This window comes from Pelodiscus sinensis, chromosome 24 (genome assembly GCF_052426305.1).
Source record: "Pelodiscus sinensis isolate ZL-2025 chromosome 24, ASM5242630v1, whole genome shotgun sequence".
Lineage (NCBI taxonomy): Eukaryota > Metazoa > Chordata > Testudines > Trionychidae > Pelodiscus > Pelodiscus sinensis.
The window spans coordinates 15,781,589-15,800,000 of NC_143075.1; the positions used below are offsets into that span (position 1 = coordinate 15,781,589).

An 18,412-nucleotide genomic window follows, 5' to 3' on the forward strand; every position below is an offset into this window, starting at 1 on the left:
TGGCTCCCCTGGGTCCGGGGAGTGCTCTTGCCCCCATAGGCGACTGATGCTTGTGGAAGAGGGAGGTGCAGGGAGGGCCACCCAGAGGGGCATGTGGGGGCACCCTATTTAGCCATTAAAATGTTGGTGGGGGCATAGAAGGGCAGTGCACCTCCCGAGTGCTGCCATGAGTCCCCTGTGCTTGCTCCATACACTCACTGAATTTTCAGAGTTTTTCGGTGGAGGGAGAAGAACCCAAGGTCAGGCTTGTTGCAAAATATGGTTCGTAGGAAGGAGTCATTTAAGGTGACAGAAATATTTAACCCATAGTGTCTTGCAGGACATGCCTGGCTGAGCACTGGAGTCAAAGTAACTACCAGCTTATGGGCATAGTTTTTTGGCAAAACCAGCTACTTTTATTGGCTGGAGCTCCACTAAATTCCAACTGGTACTTGGCCCCCCCAAGTCTGGCTAGCAACTCCTAAGAATCTTTCTCTCCTAAGGACTATTTTTGGCAGGGAGGATGAATTACTAGTTGCGAATACACAGTTGATCATTCCTAGAAGCTCATTTGGATGGATAATATTGATTATTTTAAACACTTTTTCCATTTAAATTTTCACAGTTGTGGGAAATTATGGGGGGCATCAGATGTTAGGGGCATCAGGCAATTATTTCATGACAGTAGACACGGAGATTCAAAAAGTGAAAGCTTTAATAACTGTTGGATGTAATCTGACAATTTCCTATGTCAAAATATATGAAGTAAATAATCTGAAATGAAACTCTAATGAGTTCTCAAGCAGCGTTTTTTTCTATACATTTTACATTTCTATACATTTTAGAAAAATCTCAGCGGGGCCACAGTGTTAGTCTGTAACTTTAAAAACAAGTGGCCGGGGGGCACCGAAGAGACTAACCAAATTGTAAAGACTCATGAGCTTTCATGGGCAAAACCCACTTCATCAGATGAATTGGAATGGGCATTTTAGATGATAATTGGCAGAAATGTTATTTCATTGGTTTGTGTGATTACAATGAAATTGATTAAACAAAAGACAGGACTATGCAGCACTTTAAAGACTAACAAGATGGTTTATTAGGTAATGAGTTTTCGTGGGCCAGACCCACTTCCTCAGATCAAATTGTGGAAGAAAATTGGCATGACCATATATACTAAAGGGATAGTCCTGTCTTTTGTTTCAGCAAGACCAGACTAACACGGCTACATCTCTTTTACTAGTGAAATTGATGCTTACTTATATTTGCTGATAAAAAAATATAACCCTTCCAAGCCTGCATCGGTGCTGGAGCAAAGGGAGCTGCCACACCCTCAGGCTTGAAGAGGTTTCTATTATATACAGGATTTACAGTTTGGTTCAATCGCTCTTTGCACCCCCTCTATAAAAACTGCTCCAGCATCCCTGGCCTACCTATCTCTTACCATCAGGTCGGGTTTATCACTGACCGCCTATTTCCTGGTGGACTTTCCTCCCTCTTCCCCCTCCCATATCTTCCCCGTGCCAATTCACCTGCTGGCAGAATGCCCCAGCCCGGCATAGTGAGAGGCCAGGGAGGGCTGCAGTGCGGGGCAGAAAGTGGGTGGTGCTCGCTGACAGCTCTCCAGCGGTTCCACTAGCCGAAAGGCACTTGGAGGATCAGCAGGAACAGAGCAGCACTCAGACCACAGAGGGTGGAAGCTGCTTTTGCTAATGCAGAGCCAATCAGAGCCAGGCGGTCAGGGCAGTGCGGGCTTTAGCCAATCGTGAGGGAAGCCTGTCGCTGTGAGGATGATTACAGAGCCCTCCAAGCTAGAGCCCGTTGCTTCTTTGTTGCTGCACTGTCATGGGACGGCTCCTTCCCTGAACGCTCCTTTCCAAGCAGCTGAAACAGAGAGTGCTACCAAAGGTACATGCTCCTCCTTAGTCCCCTTGCTCCCACAGCGGGAGACAGTCCCGGGGTGGAGAAGGACAGCTCCATTGCTGAGCACTGAGGGAAATCAGGTGCACCAAACTGCTCTGCACACTTCTCATGGAAACCGTGCGCACGAGTGCAGAGATACTCGTGAAAACGTAAGGGCGCTCCTCACAGGCCGCCCATGAATCCACCCTGGCCTAGAGACACTGAGAGGGAGAATGCAGCTGGATCTGGCTATACACATTAGCACTAAGTGGGAGCTGAACTGACTGTTAGACTTCCGAGCTAGAGGGATACGTAACACAGGAAAATCACTGACGGAGGATGAGAGTAAGAGAACAAAATTGCAACACCCAGTCAGGAGGAAGACAAACACAAAACCCTCCACACATTGCTACTCAGAGTCCTGTCCGTCACACGTACAGACACATCCACCCATACACCGTGAGTCAGTCTGTCACACATACGCACTCTCTCTCTCTCTCTCTCTCTTTAGGAGTGGAGATTGGTGCTTCCTCTTGCTCACCGCTGTTTTTCTCCTGGCTGCAGTTGCAAAGAGGAGACGTCCCGCAGAGACCCATGAGTGTAACCATGGCCCAGGTGCAATACGACTGTTTACAGGAGAATCATCCAAATGATACCAATTCTTCAGCCTCCCCCGTGGGACCTGAGCAAATTGAACTCCTCATGCACATCTGCAAGGAAGCTAAGAAATCTGCCTACTGTCCGTATAGTCACTTCCCCGTGGGAGCAGCGCTACTGACTTGTGATGGGAAGATCTTCTCGGGTAAGTAAGGAGCGTGCGCCCCATACCTCAGCTCCTGAAGAGCTGTGCCCTGGCTGTGCCCTCAAAGGGATTCAGCCATTTCTGTACAGGCAGAGGCATGTCACACCCACCCAGGGGAGTGTCCTTGAAGAAGCAGAGGCTTTGGAGTCAGGGTTCCTTGAGAAGAAGGAGACTGCTTGATAGCAACTTTTAGAGTTTGTGCCATAAACAAATGCTGTGGAGCAAACTTTGCCCTGTATTCTTCGTGTCGTCATCCTTTGCCTCCTTGAGATGTGGCATCGGCCTTGCTGGGCTATAAGGGGCTCGGATTTGAACCATCCTTTCCAAGGTGGATCACAATGCGGAATGTGCCTCTGGTTCCGGTTTCTGTCGATGGCTGCCTGCCTCCCCGTCCTCTGCCAGCCCTGGACTGGCAAAAGAAACTAAACCAGGAAACTCCTTGCTCCCATCTTGTTTGTGCCCCTGCCTGGGGCCATGAGCGATGAAAATGATAGCACATTACTGTAGCCAGTCCTGGGGATTCTATCACAAGTCTCAGGATGTTTCCAACAGCCCCAAATCCTCGAGATGTGAGCACCTCGGATTTTGTTTTTTAAAAGTTACGTTTCTGGCCTTCATGGCTGCAGACAAACGTTATTGAAAAAGGCTCAAAACCACAGAAAGCAAAGAATACCCCCTCCCCAACCCCCCACATCTGCTAGCGCTAGAATCTCATGGTTTTCAAGCCAGATGGGGGGCCCCGGACTCATGGTTTTTGTCTGTGTTTCCTGGTACTCCACCATCTACCTGTATCTGCCTGCTTGATGTCCTATGGAGAATAAGCTTTCAGGAAAGAACCATCTTTTCATCCAGTGTTTGTACAGCACTTAGCACGGTAGGATCCTAGCCTGTCACCAGGGTTCCAAAGTGCTACTGCAGTGCAAATAATAAGAACTTAAGTGTGACAAAATGGAGATTGTGGGGATTTTAGCCCCCTTGTTATGTTGCATGTGATTTCTGTTGTTCTGAAGTAACCTGATGTGCGTGTGCCTCAGTTTCCCTGGGCACTGCGCCAATACCTAGATAGTGATGGGAATATCAGTGTGATAGTCTTCCCCCCACACACACGGGCTGATGCTTTCTGTAATCTCAGCGTGGGATGGGGGTGTGACCAAGTGACACCTTTTGCCTGGGAAGTAGAACAATGGCCAGAGGTAGGGCTGGTTGCTGAGTATGTGAGTTAGTCTCAGCTGGTGTGGGGTGCAGGGGGAGGGTCAGGGCTTTTGGCTCTGGGTCCCCTCTCCCCAAGATGGAATGTACTGACGGCTTCTGGTTACTATGCTGACAAGTCTGTTCTGCGCTGCGTCCCTGTCAACTAAGGAACATTCTGTTCTACCTGCTTTCTGAGTCTCCTCTGACTGTGGATGCGAGTGCAGGGCCTGGTGATTCCTCACAACCTCGGTGATAATAAGAACGGCCAGGCTGGGTCAGATGAAAGGCCCATCGAGCCCAATATCCTGTCCTCTGCCAATGGCCAATGCCACATGCCCCAGAGAGAATGAACAGAAACAGGGAATCATCAGGCACTTGGAAGAGGGGAAAGTGATCAGGAATAGTCCACATGGATTCACCAAGGGCAAGTCATGCCTGGCCAATCTGAATAGCTTCCATGATGAGGTAACTGGCTCTGTCGACACGGGGAAGTCAGTGGATGTGATGTACCTTGACTTCAGCAAAGTTCTTGAGATGGTCTCCCACAATGTTCTTGCCAGCAAGTGAGGGAAGTATGGATTGGATAAATGGACTGTCAGGTGGATAGAAAGCTGGCTAGATTGTCTGGCCCAACGGCTTGATGTCAGGTTGGCGGTCGGTTTCAAGTGGAGCGCCCCAAGGATCGCTTCTAGGGCCGGTTTTGTTCAACATCTTTATTAATGGCCTGAACGAGGGGATGGATTGCACCCTCAGCAAGTTTGCAGATGACACCAATTTAGGGGGAAAGGTAGATATGTAGGAGGGCAGGGGTAGAGTCCAGAGTGACCTAGACAGATTAGAGGATTGGGCCAAAAGAAATCTGATGAGGTTCAACAAGAACAAGTGCAGAGTCCTGAACTTGGGACAGAAGAATCCTAAGCATTGTTACAGGCTGGGGACCAACTGGCTAAGTAGCAGTTTGGCGGAAAAAGAGCTGGGGATTACAGTGGATGAGAAACTAGCTATGAGTCAACAGTGTGCCCTTGTAGACAAGAAGGTGAATGGAATATTAGGGTGCATTAGGAGGAGCATTGCCAGCAGATCTAGAGAAGTGATTATTCCCCTTTATTCGGCATTGGTGAGGCCACATCTGGAGTATTGTGTCCAGTTCTGGGCCCCCCAGTACAGAAAGGATGTGGATGCATTGGAGAGGGTCCAGCGGAGGGCAACCAAAATGATTAGGGGGCTGGAGCACGTGACCTATGAGGAGAGGCTGAGGGATTTGGGCTTATTTAGTCTGCAGAAGAGAAGAGTGAGGGGGGATTTGTTAGCAGCCTTCAACTACCTGAAGGGAGGTTCCAAAGAGGATGGAGAGAGGCTGTTCTCAATAGATGGATGACAGAACAAGGAGCAATGGTCTCAAGCTACAGGGGGGGAGGTCTAGGTTGGATAATAGGAAAAACTATTTCACTGGGAGGGTAGTGGAGCAGTGGAATGGGTTCCTTAGGGAGGTGGTGGAATCTCCATCCCTAGAGGTTTTTAAGTATAGACTTGACAAAGCCCTGGCTGGGATGAGTTAGTTAGGATTGGTCCTGCTTTGGGCAAGGGACTGGACTCAATGACTTCCTGAGGTCTCTTCCAGCCCTGTGATTCTATGATTCTAAGTGATCTATCCCCTGTTGTCCATTCCCACCCTCTGACAAAAAAAGGCTGGGACCCCATCCCTGCCCATCCTGGCCAATAGCCATTGATAGACCTATTCTCCATGAATTTATCTAGCTCTTTTATAAACCATGTTACGGTCTTGGCCTTCAGAGCATCCTCTGGCGAGGAGTTCCACAGGTTGGCTGTGCAGCGTGTGAAAAAATATTTCCTTTTTTTGAACCTGCTACCTATTAATTTCAGTTGGTGACCCCTAGTACTACTGTTTTGGGAAGGAAGAACCAACTCTTCTTTCTTCACTTTCTCCACACAGTGAGTCTTGAAAGGTTGGGGTTGGCAGTCCTGCCTATCTGTGACATCAGGAGAGAATGCACTGACTCTGCCATTCTGCTCTGCCTGCCCATGGCATATTACTCCCCCTTGCCGAGCAACAAGAGGCTGCTGTCTGATCTCCTGGACCGCGTTCAAATCTTTGCTGCAAAACAAGCAAGGCTGGGAGAGTCTGCTGGAGTCGCAGCTCTTCTCTGATGCTGACTAAGCCTGGGCTAGGTTTCCTCTGTGCCAGAGGAGAGTCTAGCAACATCCTGGCAGGATGGGGATTTCCTCTTAGAATAATTAACTTGGGAGCATCTCTTTCTCAGAATGATAAAAGAGACAGTGCTCTATGGGGCTGAGAGACATGCCAGGTCTTGCCTTGGATGGGGCTGGCCCTTAGGTGTTCTTCCGAGGTCCCTGTGCAATCAGAAACTGGGGCCTATTGAAGGAAAGGGATGATAAAGAGAAGACATTAGAGACCTCCCACATCTTCACATCACTCCCCTGGGAATGAAAGAGAGGGGAGAAAAGACTGAGATCTCACTCTGCTTTTCTGACAGGGGCTGGCAGGACTGTGCGACAGACCAACCCCAAACTCCTTGTCTAAAGGTTTGTGGTTAGAGTCAGGTGACTAATGAAAAATACATGTTTGCAAAGAATTATCCATTGGAAAAATATGCTGGCCTTGGAGTCCGGATATTGTGCCTTTAGTATCCTTTCCAGCATTTCATCTGCAAACCTCCATTATTCATTTACAGCCTACATTTCAAAGATGCAGAGTATCTGCTGGGCTGTGGGTAGAGCCCTGTGCAGACACAAAATCAGTATCCGTATCTGCAGAAATGATCTGCGGATATTTGCAGCCACATCCACGGATGCAGATACCCGAGGATATAAAGCAGTTGTCCACACATTTGCAGGGTTCTCGATACAAAATTGGTATCCACATCTACAAAAATGAGCTGTGGATACCCAGATGCAGATGCCTGCGGATATCGATAGATTTGCAAAAGTAATGGTTGCCCATCACTTATGAAAATCAAACGCTCAAGATCATGCAAACATTTATGCACATACTAAACTCCTTTTGCTTTCTTAAAATGAAGCATGCGCTTAAGTGCTTTGCTGCCTCAGGGCCACACAGTATTAAAAATAACAAAGCCTGTATAAAATACCATGGCCCTGTAACCCCATAACAACTACTTATCGAAGGAGGCAATTAAATGCTGAAGAAAGACAAAGGCTGGCCAAAGCTACTGAAGTGCACTTTAATGTTGATATTCTGGTAATCTAAACACATTGGATGCCACAGAATGGAGGATTCTGCTGATTGCACGAAGAGAGGGAGGGAGCTGTTCTCTGTACTTAATTGGTTTATCAAATCTTTCCCACGGGTTACCTCTGCAGCCTCCACAATCCTAGGCGCTATTAAAAGTGGTGCTAGGGATTCAGTGGGTGGAATTCTTCCTGTTGGGTCCATCCTATACCAGCCCCCTATTGTGGTGGTAGCAGTAAACCCAATACTGGAAGGCCTGTCTTCTGAATGAAATGTAAAATGTCCACTTAAAAGGTCAAAATTCTCTGCTGACTTAAAGAGCATGACTCCACTGACTTCAGTGGAATTGTGCCAGCTAACACCCATGCTGTATTTAGCCAATAGCTTTAAAAGGTCCCATGTCATCAATTATTACTTATTTTTAATATTCATGTATGTCACACACACACATGTTAAGAGCTAATGTAGAAAGCTGCACAAAAGAAGCCGTTTGCAGTGTGCTACAAAGAGAATTACTGGTCCTACAAAACCCAAAAGTTCTGCTAAATATTCTTGAGGGCCCTTCAGTGGCACCTGGCACCAAAGTATGGGAGAGTCACCAGGCCCTGCACCCACCATCTGCAGCCAGACGTGACTTTCAGCCGGCAGGTAGAACAAAAGGTTTTACTAGGTGGCAGGGACACAGCATAGAAGACTTGTCAGCACAATAACCAGAAACAGTCTGTAGTATCCATATTGGGAAGTGGGCCTCCAGAGCTAGGACCCTGGCTCCCTTCCTGCACCCCAAGCCAGCCCCGACTGCCCCACTCCCAACAGCCTGGTCACAGTCCCCCAGCCAGGCTCCTCCTCCCACCTTTGTTTCCCCCTCCCCCACCCTATGCAAAAAGTGTCACCTGGTCTCATCCCCTTCCAGGCTCAGGTTACAAAAGGTAACTAGGGTGCTAGCCATTGTGTATGGGTGGGAGGCTATCAGACCCGAAATTCCCATCACCAGTTAAGTATTGGTGCAGTGCCCAGGAAACTGAGGCACACACATGGGGTTCTATAGGGCAGTAGAACTCACATACAACATAACAAGGTGAATAAAACCCCCGCTTTGTCACAGCACCATATTCCTTAACTCTGTGTTTGCATGGATATACAGATATATCCTGCTCTCCTAGCTGTGCACAAAGGGCATGACTAGGTGGTTCAGCCCAGAGGGGTCTAGCAATTTTCCAGTGTGAATAATTACATTCTGCCTCCCTAAATCCCACCTCTGGTTTTAAATGAACACCGTATTCTCCCCTTCCTCTCACATTGCTCTGTAGTGGTGCTGTGCATGCTCCACCCCAGGCCTGGGTGCAGTGAATCCTGAACATGTCTTGGTTTAGCACTCCTGGGTGAAGGGCATTATCACAGTAGGCGAGGCTGTGTTTATTGCCAGAGAAGTTTGAAAAGTAACAATGCGCATTGTATTTCCTTTAGGCTGCAATGTAGAGAATGCCTGCTACCCCTTGGGGATATGTGCTGAACGCACCGCCATTCAGAAAGCCGTATCAGAGGGGTATGTGAATTTCAGAGCCATGGCCATTGCCAGGTAAGTAACAGCTCTGAATCATAGCCCTTCGAATCATTTCAAAACCGGCTTGGACAGGAAAACTGTGCAACGTTTTTGTTCCTCTAATTCTCTACTTCCTGCACTTTAAACACACAGACAGGCACGTATGTACAGCTCTGAGTGGTGGCAAGAAGTGATTGCCATCCTTTCCAAAGGAGCTCTCCCTTTCACCTCATTTTTGCAGCATGGATTTTGAAGACTGGGTTTAAAAAGTGATTAGAGGGTTTTGCTTTGTGAGGTTATCATTCAACTACATTACAAATGCTTTTAATAATGAGCTCAGAGCCTACCAGACTTTACTCACGCAAATAGTACCTCTGTCCCATACTGGCCAGTGTAGGGAGGCTAAGTGGTAGGCAGCCACAAGTGGAGCTGTAGATAATTAGGACCCAGCTGGGACTGTATAAATAGGGCTCCTGTAGATGTGGGGGGAAAAGCACACTCTTCCTGAGGCAGAGCAGGGCTGGGGAAAGGCAGGCAAAGCTGGGGAGCTCCGGCCAGGTGAACTCCCAGGCTGAGGCCTACCTCTCAAGGTCTGAGGGTGCTAGGGTAGCAGAAGGCAGCAGGTCTACTCCCTTGCCAAAGATGAGTGGCCATTCAGATGGCTGTTTGCCCCTGAGATAAGGACTAGAGCAGCGGTTCCCAAACTTTTCCAGATGGGGACCCATTTTGACAATTCAGGAAGACTTGGTGACCCAAGGCAATTAAAAAACGGAGGGGGGGGGGGACAGAGCCACTTGAGGAGACACTTGGCGACCCTTTTGAAATGTAATGGCGACCCATATTTGGGTCCCAACCCATAGGCTGGGAAACCCTGGTCTACATGACGACTGGCAGTGGGTCACTGAGGCAAGATGGGATTTGGGGTTCCCTGGGGGGAGAGGACCCCAGAGTGCAGAGGCACTGCTGTAGGGTAGTGCTGGGAGGAAAGGGAGCGGGTCTGGAACAAAAGTAACTGAGGGTCAGCAAAAGGTGCCCTCGGGCTGGAGAGCTGATTCCCAGGGAGAGCTGCTGGAGGTGCTGTGAGAAAGTCACAATCTGTCAGTCTCACAGAAATGAGTAGGACTGTTTGAGGGACCCTGATCCTGCAAATGGATCTGTAAAGGACCTCACAGAACTCAGCAGAGTATAGGGGTCCCCATTGCACAAATCCAGGGCCTAAATTAGCAACCAAGGGAGATGCAAAAATCAGCTGTGGGCCTTTAACTAACGATTGAATGGAACCATGCTGGAAATCTTGTAGAAACTTCTAACTCCGTCACCTAAAACTGAAAGCTGCTACTTAGTTGGTCCGTATTGTAAGCTTCTGTTCTGTGATGTGTCTACAAGCTCTTAATTATTTGTTTGACACAGAGCGAGTGAAGAGTTGTTGAGAACACTTTTGTCTTAATGGACTAAAAGCAGAAGAGATAGCAAATTACACTATTTAGGAATAATCCATGTCAATAACCAGAGCCAAGGAATTAATTTTATTCAGAACAAAGGGGCCAGATCCATGAAAAGGAACAATGAAGAGAGAAATTGTAGCCTTGAATTTTAACAACTACCAGGCATCCTCTTTGTTTTCTTCTCTTCTTTCAAATGTTCATGAATATTTCTCAGGGATAATGAGAAGGTTTCTATATTAGTATTAACCTGATGCTTGCTAAGAGCAGATCCCTTGTCTACATACACTCTTATCAACACTACAAATGAGCAAAACCTATATGGTTATGTAGTTAATCCCATACAGAGCTGTTAGCTACAAGGTTATTCCTAAGTGCGTTGTGCAGGTGAGTTTTTAAATGTTTTCCAACACCTTCCTCAGGAGGGTATTCCACATCCTAACAGACTTCATGGTTTGAAAGCTAATCCTGATATTCATTTGAAATGCACCATTATTTTACTTCATCCCATTACTCCTAGTAATACCGTCTTATGTCCCCTGCCATCAAAATGATTCTCATGTCTTCCTTGATCTTTATTCTTTTCAAGTAGTTGGAATAGACACCCAGGTGCCAGAATCCTAGTAAAGTCCAAATTAATAGGTCAGTTCTGTCCCTATGGGGCTCTCCCAGTAAGGGATGAAAACAGCACAGAACAGTCAGGCTACGTCTACACTGGCATGAATTTCCGAAAATGCTTTTAACGGAAAAGTTTTACGTTAAAAGCATTTTCGGAAAAGCGCGTCTAGATTGGCAGGACGCTTTTCCGGAAAAGCACTTTTTGCGGAAAAGCGTCCTTGCCAATGTAGACGCGCTTTTCTGCAAAAAAGCCCCGATCGCCATTTTCGCGATTGGGGCTTTTTTGCGGAAAACAGAACTATGCTGTCTACACTGGCCCTTTCAGGCAAAAGTCTTTTGGAAAAAGACTTTTGCCCGAACGGGAGCAGCATAGTTTTTCTGGAAAAGCACTGATGATTTTACATTAGATCGTCAGTGCTTTTCCGGAAATTCAAGTGGCCAGTGTAGACAGCTGGCAAGTTTTTCCGGAAAAGTGGCTGATTTTCCAGAAAAACTTGCCAGTGTAGACACAGCCTCAATGTATGCAGAAGAGGATGAGAAGAAAAGAAACACAACTGTCCCCTCTATGGGCTTTTGGAAGACATGACAGGATTGTGGCCAGGGACAGAGTTGCTGCATGTGGCATCAATATTCCTGCCCTTACCCTTCCAAACTCATAAATCTGTCGGGCTTTACTGTAGGCCTAGTAAGTAAAGGCCTGGAATGGATTTTCCCAGGCTTGTACTGTCCCCTGGATCTGAACTCTGTGCAGTGTAGGGTTCAGCTCCTGTGTGGTGGTGTGTAGTGGAGATTAGATGGGGCACCTGGGGAGGTGGGAAAGGTTAGAACACTCACCACAACAGGGATTCTATGGTCCTTTTCCCATACTGGAGAGAAAGGCACAGGGATTCTAGACTGTAATAGTATCTATTTGCAGGGTGATCCCAAAACAAAGCAATTCTCCAGAACCCAATGTACCGCAACAGGTGGAATCAAACCTAGGATCTCTGGAGCTTAGTGCTTGAGCTAAACGCCAGCTGATCTTTATCTGCTCTACAGCCTCAGTGTCATTATTCTCTCTGTAAGTGGTCTAAGTGCCACTAGATGGGACACTACCCTACACCCAGAAGGGGTGTGTGTTACACCAACACCAGGATTGTAAGTGAGAGCAAATGATTAGCCCCTGGAGGACACCTTACGCAAAGTGGTGTGAAAACTGTAGTGTGAAAACTGCATTTTAATACAACCAGATGCCAGTTTTTACATCTAGGAGCAAGGAATGCAGGCCATAGTGACAGAATGGGGGATTGCCTCTTGGAAAGGTGTGATGATAGACAAGCAACTCAGTATGAGCTCCCAGTGCAATGCAAAAGGGACCAGTGCAGTCTGAGTGGAAGGAAGGATTTGAGTGCTAGAGAGAATGGCTTAGTGTGAGCCCTCTCTTTCTTAGGGTAAAAGAACCACAGAGAAATCATAATAAAAAAAAACAGATTTAAACGTGCATCAAATATAACAGGAGTTACACCTAAATCCCATTTGAACCTAGTAGGCCCATGTATTTCCAACCCTTCCACCTGGGTGGGGCCCCCTTTGGTCCTGTATACTTATTGGATCAGATCAGAAAGCAAGCACCATCAGACGTGTTAGTTCAAGCTCATCCCTTGATACTAAAAACCCTTTTCTTGTCTCTGGAAAACCCAGCTTGTGCAAACCACTCCAGGAGGTGCTACCTCACTGATGTGAAAGAATCTCTATCTAGAGAGTGATTCACCTTCATCACCCCCATAGTTCCTGTAGGTGCTGTGATGGCCCTTCCCCATAGAATAGAAGACAATCATACATAAACCATTCATAGATTTAATACAACCTGGATTCCCAAATATATTGTACGGGGCTGCAATATCAGTCACAGCTACCTTGCTGGGAGACCATGGGCAAGTCACATCACCTCTCCTTTTCTCAGTTTCCTCATCTATTAAATGGGGACAATGATCTTGAGCCTCCTTTGCAAAACATGTTGGCTACGTCTACACTGGCCCCTTTTCCGGAAGGGGCATGTAAATTTCATGAGTCGTAGTAGGGAAATGCGCGGGGGATTTAAATATCCCCCGCGGCATTTAAATAAAAATGTCCGCCGCTTTTTTCCGGCTTTTAAAAAAGCCGGAAAAGAGCGTCTACACTGGCCCCGATCCTCCGGAAAAAGCGCCCTTTTCCGGAGGCTCTTATTCCTACTTTGAATAAGATGTAGGAATAAGAGCCTCCGGAAAAGGGCGCTTTTTCCGGAGGATCGGGGCCAGTGTAGACGCTCTTTTCCGGCTTTTTTAAAAGCTGGAAAAAAGCGGCGGACATTTTTATTTAAATGCCACGGGGGATATTTAAATCCCCCGCGCATTTCCCTACTACGACTCATGAAATTTACATGCCCCTTCCGGAAAAGGGGCCAGCGTAGACGTAGCCGTTGGGATTTATGGATGGAAAGTGCAATCAAAGTGCTACTTAGGAAGAACTGTTTGTTATTATTTATCTGATACATTAAGACGGCCTGTTAATGGGCTAAACCTGACTTTTGCATCCTATTCTCCTTCAATAGCAACTCTGAAGAGGACTTTATCGTGCCCTGTGGGGCCTGCAGACAAGTAATGAGAGAGGTAAACAGCTTTTGCTTTCTTTTTCAACAGCTGAAACTAAACTGCTTTAATTCCAGCCCATCTGCCGAGCTGAGAACATTTGTGTCTTTCAGGCTATGTCTACACTACAGCCTTTTGTTGGCAGAGACAATGCAAATAAAGTGCTCATTAGCATTTGTCGCGCTGTCATTTGCATATCTGCCTATTCTTTTTGCAGAAGAGGTTTTTGCGCAAAAACAAACAGTGGAGATGGGACTATTTTGTGCAAAAAAACCCTTTTGTGCAAGATCCTGTATGCCTCCTTTTTTGAGGCATAAGGGATCTTACAAAAAAAAGAGAGATTTGCCCAAAATGGCCCTGTGGACACCGCTTGTTTTTGCACAAAAACCTCTTCCGCAAAAAGCACTGGCAGAGATATGCAAATGACAGCGCAACAAATGCTAATGAGTGCTTCATTTGCATTCTCTCTGCGGACAAAAGGCTATAGTGTAGACGTAGCCTCAGACCCCTCAATGCTGACTCCGAAATGTCAGAGAGACAGTGCCAAAGTTTGCGAAGTAAAAAAGCCTTTTAAGATGTGCAAGATGGTGGGTGTCCCACTTCCTGCATCCCACAGCACCAGCCTGGGAAGGTTTTGAACGCAGAGAATGACAAAAGGCGAAGGAAATGTTCATTTCAATAAGCAAGGGCTTCCGAGTATTTTCAAAGGCAGAAACAGAAGGAAAGTTCAGCTCCAGTTTTAATTCAGTTTATGCTAGAGCCAGATTTGACTCAACAGTTCACAATAATATTATAACAGGATCAAAGTATGAAAAGAATCAAGCTTGAGTGCAAGGGCTCTGGTCTGGGAAAAAACCACTGCAGCTTCACAGAGCTCTGAGACAAGGAATCATTGGCCCCAGCATATAGTCTAGGTAAGGGTTTTTCAAGCAGAGTAGTCATCTTGCAGATATTAGGGAAAGTATCAGATAAGGACTGCTGCTCCCCTCCGGCACAGGGGCTGGTACTCTATGGAAATCTATTAGCCACCAAAGCATCCATCCCCCTCTCTGGTTGAGGAGATGTGGACTGCAGAGGTGCAGGAAGGATTCAGAGTTCAACATGCAACAAAGCAACATTTCCATTGCATTTAGACCCTACCTATCTGCAGAAGTCTACTCAAGATTCAGACATGCAGCATGTAGGACTGCTACTGTAGAATGCTAATAATGTATTTTCTGTGGGAGTGCAGTGAAACACAGCGTTCTTAAGAACTGCGCACGGCTCATTTTTTTCATGTGCAGCAAACAGGCATAGCACCAACTGTTCTCTAAGCTGCATTTAATGTTTTCAGCATTATTTTAGTGGCTAATGTTTAACTCCTAGCAGAATCCCTGCGTGGATAAGCATTATTTCAAAGGTAAAGTTCCCTGGCACCTGTGTACTTTTATGCATCTAAAATTATCTTTGAAAGTTAATACCAGTTTTGGATCTCCAAGAAGTGAAGTATGAGGTTCTAGTCTAGAAATTGGTGGAGGCTTTAAAAGGTTGCTCAGAGTTTCATACTAAGGTGCTAATACTACAAAGGCCTCCAAACATTGCCCCAAGAGGTTGCTTTAGAAACTTGTGAGGAGCCTAAAATGGGACAAGTGGTCAGATTTGAACTTCTAGCAGAGATGTGGAAGGAGGGTTCAGGAGATCTTGGCACAAAACAAAGCAGAAGATGCAGGATAGGAATGAAGAGAGAAAGGGGGTCTTAATGGGAGAAGGGTTAAATCTGGGGAAAATACAAAAGCATGACACAAAGAAACAAACTCCAGCAATAATAAAGAAAAACAGGAAGATGGTTGTGACAGACCGGGCCGTGTCTGGGCACAGCTGAGGGCGTCCGCTCAGGGCAAATTGCTCAAATCCAGGGCTCCTTACAGCCCCCAGACTGGTGACCTCTCCAAACAGGCCACAAACCAGTCCCACAAAGCACTTCAGCTGCCTGCCTGAAGCCTCACGAGCAAAACCCCTCCGACACCCCAGCAATATCCGTGCCCCAGATGGCCCAGGGCCTCATACACAGGAGGGGGGTCCTAGCACCCAATCCCACCTACCCCGAACAAGTCCTGTCCGGTTCCAAGAAACCAGCCACAGATCCCTGGTCAATTTACCCTCTGGATCTTACCCACAAATCACGCTGGGCCAATCCTTTAGAATCTATATCTAAAGGTTTATTATCACAAGAAAGAAAAGCATGAGAGTAAGGTTGCTAAAGAATCATACATTACATGCATCGAAACTCCCAGTCCTCGATGCAGGCTCTAGCAGAGATGTTACAGCTGCTGGTTTAAAAGTTCTTGTTGCACATCCTAGCATCAGGATGGGTTCACAGGTCTTCCAGGCTCTTCGATCCCTGCAATGCTGCCTCTGGGATGAAGTGCTGAGCTGAGAACAAAATGGCATCGACCACATGGCCTCTTTATACCTCCTTCCTGGCCTCTTCTGGTATGCAGCAGGTCACCTGGTCCTCAGCCTCTCTCTGCTGGCCACTCTTAGGTGTCCTTGGCCCATTGAGTGCCATTGTCCCACAGGGCCTCGCTAATTAGCATGTCCACAGGCCCGGGCTCTGCCCAATGCTCAACCACATGCAGAGAAGTATTCAGTATCCAGACAGACTACAGATTCCTAACTACACACACAGACATTATACAACCACATAAATAGCTTACATAGGATTATCAGATAATAAGCTTCTATTCAGCACCCCACATGGCCCCCTTTTATACTATTTTCTGGGGCCAACACCCCACCTATGGGTGCAGCAGTGATCTGGCTGCTCCCCTCAAGATCCAGTAATGTGACAATGGTGAAACAACCCAAACAGTCCCGTGTTAACTTGCAGAACAGAACAGTGGCAAAAGCTAATAGGCAAGAAGCCAGGTGCCTGTTGCATTAGAAAAAAGTTAACATAATGTTCATTTTAATTGAATTTGCCTTAACTGTGTTCATTCCCTCCTCCCCCTGCAAATATTCTAGCAAATGACTCCTTGCAAGGCTAGCTACAGAAGTGTGACTCAGCACCAGGGGTGGGACCTCTAGCTTACCTGGATCTGGCCTCCAAGGCTCAGGGCCCCCCTGCATTTGGGGAGTCTGTGCTGGCGTTCCAGCCCCCTTCCTGCCCCACCATGAGGCTGGAGCACACAAAATATACTAAGCTGGGCCCCCCTAGACTCTGGTGTGGGAGGGGAATGTAGGGAGTGTCTTTTTCCTTCTCGGTTGGGTACCATGTCATTGAGGGGTTTGTGTGTGCAGCCCTCGATTGATTTTTCTGTGGGTCAGTGGCCCCCAACCCAAAAAAGGTTCCCTACCTCTGCACAATGGCATTTTTAGCCTCTGTTCCTAAAGTTCCCTGTAGTAGATTCCTAAGCCCATGAAAAGCCTGGATGATGTCAGGAAGACTCTCTCCTTGCAAAGACCAATCCACAAGAAACAATTTGTATGACCATGACCTTTGTCAGCAAGCTCTTCATAACAGTGCCTTTGCCTTTTTTGCATATCTGTAAATCACTGGGCGCACTTCGGCTTCAATCCTATATTTAGATCCACCTGGGCACTATAAAAACAATACAATAAAAAGAATTGCTTCTTCCACCCGTGATGTAGCCACCTCTAGGTTGAAGTACAGGATTTTTATTTGGGACAATGAAACATAGAAAGAATGGCCAGCCACTTTGACAGCTATCAAATTTTTTTACAACACACATAGGCTACATCTAGACTGGCATGATTTTCCGCAAATGCTTTTAACGGAAAAGTTTTTCCGTCAAAAGCATTTGCAGAAAAGAGCGTCTAGATTAGCACAGACACTTTTCCGCAAAAGCACTTTTTGTGGAAAAGCATCCGTGCCAATCTAGATGCGCTTTTCCGCAAAAAAGCCCCGATCGCCATTTTCACGATCGGGGCTTTTTTGCGCAAAACAAATCTGAGCTGTCTACACTGGCCCTCTTGCGCAAAAACATTTCCGGAAAAGGGCTTTTGCCCGAATGGGAACGTCAAAGCATTTGCGCAAGAAGCACTGATTTCGGACAGTAGAACATCAGTGCTTTTGCACAAAATCAAGCGGCCAGTGTAGACAGCTGGCAAGTTTTTGAGCAAAGGTGGCTGCTTTTGCGGAAAAACTTGCCAGTCTAGACGCAGCCATACTGTTTCAACTTATGTTTATTTAACTGTTTTCCACTATTGGGTAAATACCAATGAACAATTCACAGTTCTGCACAAGTGTGATTCACAGACAGTTCTCTTTCACTTTTTTTTTTCTAGTTCAGCAGAGATTGGGACATTTACATGACAAAGCCAGATGGGACCTATATAGTCAAAACTCTTCAAGAGCTCCTGCCTCTGTCATTTGGACCAGAAGATCTGAAGAAGTTCTGAAGATTATGTGGAACATATGATCTGGAATGGCACTAAAGACCCTCTAGACAATCTTATGCTTTCTGTTTTCAGGATGAAGGTTTCTTTCAAATTCTTCCCAACTCTGTCTCTTAGGGATGCCATTCAACTTCTGTAAGCCTCAGGGAACTACTCCAAATAACATAATTTCCTTTTATATAAGGCATGGGGAAGGAGGGGCAAGAATCAGGTCTGCCTCACTGTGAATCTGCCAATCTCAAATGTTCACAAATTCGGATTAGTAGACACCGATGCATGATTTTATGGTTAGAGCAGGTTGGGAATTTTTCTACAAAATGCCCTGTCATTGAAACCATGTGAGTTAGTCACATGACTGCTCTATGCCTCAGTTTCCTCATCTAAATAATCATCCATTAACTTTTTTTGCAAACTGCTTTGAGATGCTTCAGTGAGAAATGCTTTAGTAGTGTTAAATATCATTATTACTCGCATTAATGGGGTTACTCCAGGTTTATACTGGTTTAACCGAGATCAGAATCTGGCTTAAAAGTCTCACAATGGGTCAAAATGTAAGCTCTAATATACCAGAGGGTCCACATTATTCTGAAACATATTATTCAAACAGCGTGGGCCAAATATACCTTCCCCCCACATCTTCCTACCTCAGGCTATATATTTATGTATTTACTAGTGATTCTAGAACAATCAAATCTAAGA

At 46.4% G+C, this 18,412-nt stretch overlaps 1 protein-coding gene across 2 annotated transcripts in view; it reads left to right on the plus strand.

The window, feature by feature from the left end:
- Positions 1 to 663: 663 nt before the first annotated feature.
- Positions 664 to 18,412, plus strand: part of CDA (cytidine deaminase) — a 19,800-nt gene continuing 2,051 nt past the window's right edge. Inside the window, exons 1-5 of one of the 2 annotated variants that reach the window (XM_014578372.4) lie at positions 664 to 1,887; positions 2,393 to 2,683; positions 8,574 to 8,685; positions 13,279 to 13,336; positions 17,603 to 18,412. The exon at positions 17,603 to 18,412 is cut by the window's right edge and continues 2,051 nt beyond it. In XM_014578372.4, the coding sequence (XP_014433858.4) occupies positions 1,770 to 1,887; positions 2,393 to 2,683; positions 8,574 to 8,685; positions 13,279 to 13,336; positions 17,603 to 17,716 (693 nt within the window). In that variant the 5' untranslated portion in view covers positions 664 to 1,769 and the 3' untranslated portion in view covers positions 17,717 to 18,412. The remainder of the gene's footprint in view (positions 1,888 to 2,392; positions 2,684 to 8,573; positions 8,686 to 13,278; positions 13,337 to 17,602) is intronic. The other variant, XM_006132731.5, reaches the window with a different exon arrangement.